The 6,247-nt window shown below is 44.8% G+C and overlaps 1 protein-coding gene across 1 annotated transcript in view; it reads right to left on the reverse strand.

The window, feature by feature from the left end:
• LOC118411889 (sushi, nidogen and EGF-like domain-containing protein 1) overlaps nt 1-6,247 on the reverse strand; it is a 42,952-nt gene that overhangs the window by 36,086 nt on the left and 619 nt on the right. The window contains exons 2-7 of the mRNA XM_035814381.1: nt 5,633-5,755; nt 5,310-5,411; nt 2,309-2,584; nt 1,374-1,529; nt 531-653; nt 254-312 (exon numbers count right to left, since the gene is read on the reverse strand). Coding sequence (XP_035670274.1) covers nt 254-312; nt 531-653; nt 1,374-1,529; nt 2,309-2,584; nt 5,310-5,411; nt 5,633-5,755 — 839 coding nt within the window. The remainder of the gene's footprint in view (nt 1-253; nt 313-530; nt 654-1,373; nt 1,530-2,308; nt 2,585-5,309; nt 5,412-5,632; nt 5,756-6,247) is intronic.

Below are 6,247 nucleotides of genomic sequence, written 5' to 3' on the forward strand. Positions count from 1 at the left end.
AAAAAAAAATGAGAAGAGAGTTAGATAAATGAGCCGGATACCGCATCGTCGTACGATTTTGACGCCATAGGATTTTCATGCCGGCCATGACAGAACCAACCAACGACATGATACAAAACAGCATTTTGTGTACCAAGACAGTTTAACTTTGCAGGAGACGTACATATGTGTACAAATTGCCCGAAGTTAGCGATCGTACGACGATCGCACGACCTATTACAAATTGCCCGAAGTTAGCAATAGAACAGCATACCTGGTCTGCCGACGCTGCCGTGGTGCGCACCGGCGGCCCGCTGCTGGGCTCCATTGTTTCTGCATAACATAAACAGAACCATGTTGCAATCACTAATGATTCCTTTATGTTTGCGGCTATCATCAAAGTATGACTATATGTGTAATGTAGCAAGAAAACCTGGAAAATACATGACCAAAACCAAATTTAGTAATGCCTGTCAGTAACCGGTTGCCTTGGCAACATGAAAAATCGAATAATTATGCAAATAATTTGAAACTGTTTAACATTGTATGACCTTGTGAATGGAACCCAGGTTGCTGCGTTGTGGTCTCGCCCTCCCCTCCAAATCCAAGTTCACCGAGAGTTGATGGACTGGTGGACAGGAATGTTCCTGTTCCTCTTGTTGTTGTTGTGGAGGCTGGAGAGAAAAATCAAACAATGAAATACCGATATCTATATTGATTGATTGGTGACAAATATTTTGATGACAAATCACGATACAAACACTACAGTTGACATTACAAGAAAATCAGGTCTCATCGAAACATGTTTCTTCTGGTAATAGATAGACAAAATATTCCATGGACTCCGAGGGCAAGTCTTTTAGGAATTGTCCATTACACAAAGAGGACTCAAACGGCACTGTTTATAAGAAATGTTCAGTACAATCAAGAGGACTTTGATGGCAAGTCTTGTTGGAATTGTCCATTACACAAAGAGGACTCTAATGTCAATGTTTATAAGAAATGTCCATTACAAACAAGAGGACTTTGATGGCAAGTCTTGTCAGAAATGTCCATAACAATCAAGAGGACTTTGATGGCAAGTCTTGTTGGAATTGTCCATTACACAAAGAGGACTCTAATGTCAATGTTTATAAGAAATGTCCATTACAAACAAGAGGACTTTGATGGCAAGTCTTGTCAGAAATGTCCATAACAATCAAGAGGACTTTGATGGCAAGTCTTGTTGGAATTGTCCATTACACAAAGAGGACTCAAATGTCAATGTTTATATGAAATGTCCATTACAAACAAGAGGACTCCAATGGCAAGTCTTGTAGGAATTGTCCATTACACAAAGAGGACTCAAACGGCACTGTTTATAAGAAATGTCCATTACAAACTAGAGGACCTACCGTCGGACGATTTGCCCTCCCTCACAGCTTCCCTCACGGTTGAAGTCGCTGGTTGGGTGGAAAGGAGGGCGGTGGTCCGATGTGTCCTCTGGGTTGTAGCAGAGGACGTTGTAGTCGTTGTAACGGAAGATGCAGGTGTAGTGGTTGGTGTAGCGGCTAGTAGAGGAAAGACTGATCAGCTTAACAAACTACCAGTACTTTTCCACATTTAAAAAAAAGCACATCTATTAAGAGATCTGTACTGATAAAGTTTCGGCATATATCTGGACAAAATACGAGTAAGTTATTGGGTGGGCCGCCTACTCTCTCTTCGTAGCCAGGGGCTGAATTGTGAGTAGCTTACAATAGGCGGGGCTAAAGGGTCTGCAGCAGCTGCCAGTCGGCTCTAACTCAGGTGACCTCAATAATATTAAGACTCTATGCAATATTCCTAGCCCAGGGAAATCAATGGAATTATACATTAAATTAGCTATACACTAATGATGCCTGAGAACAATCGCAGAAAGCAGCGAGACCAAATCATATTTGGTTTTTCCACCAATCACCAATCCCTCCACGTGGTCGCCAGTATCATTCATCAAAAAGTCAAAGTTCCTTCCCGCGCCTGATAGCGCATAGGGCGGCGCCCATCTCCGTTTCAGTAGCCCTTGGGCTACACAACGCAATCACTACAGCAGGGGGCTAGTCCACTGGTAGTGGTGTGTGTTCAACTTCCATACTCTTTCCCGAATGCTGGGTGCTAAGCAGAGAAAGCAGCATGTACCATTTTTAAAGTCTTTGGTATGACTCGGCCGGGGATCGAACTCACGACCTACCGAATGCAAGGCGAACACTCTGCCCACTAGGCCATTGCACCGGTTCTTATCATTCATCGCCAATCACCAATCCCTACCTGTGACGGCCAGTATCATTCTTCACCAATCAACAACCCCTACCTGTGACGGCCAGTACCATTGCCGCCTCACTCTGGGCCCTCCAACCGTCTGACGAGAACAGGGCTGTCACCCTGATGACGTAACCAGTCTCCGGTGACAGGCCAACCACCGGAAACGCTGACTCGGCTGTGCTCTGATTGACAGCTGTCATCATGTCCAGCCCAGACACCACCACACGGTACCCCTGAAGGTCAGGGTCAACGGATGGAGACCACGTGACCTTGAACCCTTCATCCGTGACGTCAGTCACGTCCAGGTTCATGGGCGGATCCACAGCTGCAAAGAAAGATCAAAACACATAAGAAGGGCGTTAAAAAATGTTCACTTTTAAGATACTCCAGATCAAGATTTTTAGTATGATGGTTTCAATCAGGGCCGCCCACGTGTGATTAAAACCTAAACTAACACCTGCCTAACTCCATAACCAATACAGATTGGGTTCTCCCTGCTGCCTAACTCCATAACCAATACAGATTAGGGTTCTCCCTGCTGCCTAACTCCATAACCAATACAGATTATGGTTCTCCCTTTTGCCTAACTCCATAACCGGTACAGATTAGGGTTCTCCCTGCTGCCTCCATAACCAATACAGATTAGGGTTCTCCCTGCTGCCTAACTCCATAACCAATACAGATTAGGGTTCTCCCTGCTGCCTAACTCCATAACCAATACAGATTAGGGTCCTCCCTGCTGCCTAACTCCATAACCAATACAGATTAGGGTTCTCCCTGCTGCCTAACTCCATAACCAATACACATTAGGGTTCTCCCTTTTGCCTAACTCCATAACCAATACAGATTAGGGTCCTCCCTGCTGCCTAACTCCATAACAACAAGAGTTCGTAGACCTCAGGCCTGCATGAAATGTATTGGGTTTCTGTAGACCTATTGTGTATTTTTGCCTTTTTGTCTGTGGTACGTGGTTGGAAAAATGAGCTTTTTACCGTGTTGGTTGTGCACCATGCAAAAGTCTGACTCTGAAATTCCATTTTCTGAATTTGTAAGTTTGGACATGGATGAACATTACTTATTTTGGATTTCTTAAGTATGTAACCAACCACAGTACTTTGAAGTTGTTGAGACGCTACCTTTTTTTGTCTCAGATGGCCCATGCACATGTAGTTACTCTGTCACATGATATACTAATATCTTCCTATTTCAATGTACTGACCTAATGCAGCTGCTAAGTCTCCTTGGTTTGTGTTCTTCCAATGATATTCATTAAAGATTTATTTCTGGGGTGTTATTCACTTGACATCGGAATGTTACTTGCATAATTTGACCAATGATACTTTTATCTGTAGTTCCATAGACATTAGACAATATGAATAGTGGTAGCCCCCATGCAGCAGCAACAGTTAGTCCCCAGGGTGGTATGATATTTTCATTCCATCCATCCAACCCAAACCTAAATCTCCTGTAGTATCTAAGCCAAATTTAACAGCATAATTTACTATGAAAAATGTCCTTGTCAATCCCATTTATAGATGGCAAGCTGCTGGCAATGGAAGCTTTGAAAAGTTCAGAAGCTGTTGTAGTCAGAGCAAACACCCAGCAAACATCCCCGCAAACCAATGAGCAGTTGCTTAGAAGGGGAATTTCATCATATATTTGCCGCGACAAAATGCAACAAACGATACTGAATTTAAAACAGAACAAAGCTAAGCCTCCACCACTTAACCCTGCCTGTACCATAGATTAAGCAGGCCCAAAAACCAAGCGAATATGACTAGCCCAAAACTACAAATTACCTGTATACAGTATGGAAATGGCATTACCAAAGAAACAAAAAGAAACACAGGACAAATCATACACATACCTTTCTCTCATGCCCACACTCTATACAGTTCTCCTCCACATTAGAAAATTGCATCTTCTTCTGTTTAAGTTCAAGTTCAACCATGATTACCAACAGGGTAAAGGAACTTGTACCGGAACTTAAAACTCAGTACTATACAGCTCTAGAAACACCACAAAGAGTAATAAGCAAACTCCAATTATACCTGACCAACAGATATATAATCTGGCACACTCCCGTCATCTGGCAAACTGTCAGTGCCACTAAGTAACCTGATACATTGAAGGTAGCCCAGGCCAGATGATGGTTCTACACCCAACCATAATCTGTTTTTAAAACCAAGCAGATATTGGGAGGATGCCCCAACCACACTAAAACAGGGTCAACCTATACAGTATCAAGTTCAAGCACTAGGAGGCCCAAAATCAAACCTGACCACCAGGACACCACAAACAACTCACGTACCAAATGGCAACACAATGGCACCTTGCGTTCCGGAGATACAGCGCACGCCCCGTGCCCGCACAAAAGGTAACCTAAAATGTCAAGTTCAAGCACCAAGGGCGCCAAAATCAAAATTGAGCATTATTCAGCCACCGCCGACACATGTGCCAAATATCATCGCGCCAGCACCAGCCGTTCAGAAGATATAACTCCGGAAACAACCCTCCCGGACACAAAATTCGACCTGCCGGGTCAAGTTCAAACGCGACAAGGCCCAAAGTCAATCCTAGGCAACAGGCAACAACCCCCCACCCATGCACCAAAAATCGTCGCAATCGCGCGTATCGTTCCGGACACAAAGCGCCAAAAGTGCCCCCAAAACACCAAAAATGCCACCTGCAATGTCAAGTTCAAACGCCAGGAGGCCCAAAATCAAACCTGAGTGTTAGGCTACCACCCCCAACCCACGTACCAAAAATCGTCGTGCTCGCACCATCCGTTCACGAGATACAGCGCCCTACATCCCCGGCTACCGAAAAGTTCCCACCAGCATCAAAACCATACCTGCATACATGCAGGTAAATACAGATTAGGGTTCTCCCTGCTGCCTAACTCCATAACCAATACAGATTAGGGTTCCAAACGACTGCTTTGAAAAGAAAGACCTACATGCATATTTGCATCTTCATTTTTCAAACTAAAACAGAGTTTAGGCATGCCGAATACATGATTTGTGGAAGATAGAGAATAACAAAGATACCTTTATCGCAAAGCTGACTTTTCCACCCGTCCTGACACCCAGCCGAGCAGACACCTGACATCGGGTCACAGTTCACGTCTCCGCCCTGGCATCGGCCGCACACTTCAACACAAAGAACATGAGATCAACGCAGAGGACAATGTTTCCTTACTAGAGTTTCAGTTTTAAATAATGTTGCAGGTACATTTAACTTCTCCTAGCTAACGGCCGGCATCATTTTGGGCCGGCATCAAGAGAACCTAGGCTACCGAAGATTGTAGTTTGATCAATGAAAGTAATCTTCAAGTCGACAACTACTACAATCATGTAACAGCACTGTTTACCTCCACACCCGTGTGCGTCTGTCATCAGTACGAAACCCTGGCGGCAGCCGCATCTGTACCCCCCAGGGACGTTGGAGCAGAGCTGGTCGCACCGCCCGTTCACTGCCGCGCACTCGTCCGGCTCTGCGAAGGAAACGGAGGCGAAATTCAGGGTCTGCGTCTACAACAAATGTTACTTCTACAAAGGCTACAGTACATTTCTGAACGTCTTGCTGCTGGCTCCCATATCGCTTAGGCTTAGGTCACATTTCCAAAGCGGGGACCGGCCGGGCAGCTTTCGGGAGTGAAAAGATTGACATTAAAAACATCAAAATAGTTTTACACAAAATGTCAAAATAAGATTCATGCATGCTTGGGTATATTTCTAGGTATACATTTTAATTTTTCGTTTCTTAAAACATCCCGGCCGGGCCCCGCTTTGGAAATGTCGACGTAGTAAAGACTTACCGGTCCCTGACTGGTTGTCGTCGTGGAGGGAGGGGGGGCGCTTTGCCGCTGAGCACACTGCCTCTCTCCACTGGCTCCCATGCTTTCGGGTAATGTCAGGTAGTGATCTCCAAGAATATCTAAGGATGGGTAGACACTGCTACTACTACTACCACTACTACTACTACT

The sequence above is a fragment of the Branchiostoma floridae genome, chromosome 3 (genome assembly GCF_000003815.2).
Source record: "Branchiostoma floridae strain S238N-H82 chromosome 3, Bfl_VNyyK, whole genome shotgun sequence".
Taxonomy (NCBI): domain Eukaryota; kingdom Metazoa; phylum Chordata; class Leptocardii; order Amphioxiformes; family Branchiostomatidae; genus Branchiostoma; species Branchiostoma floridae.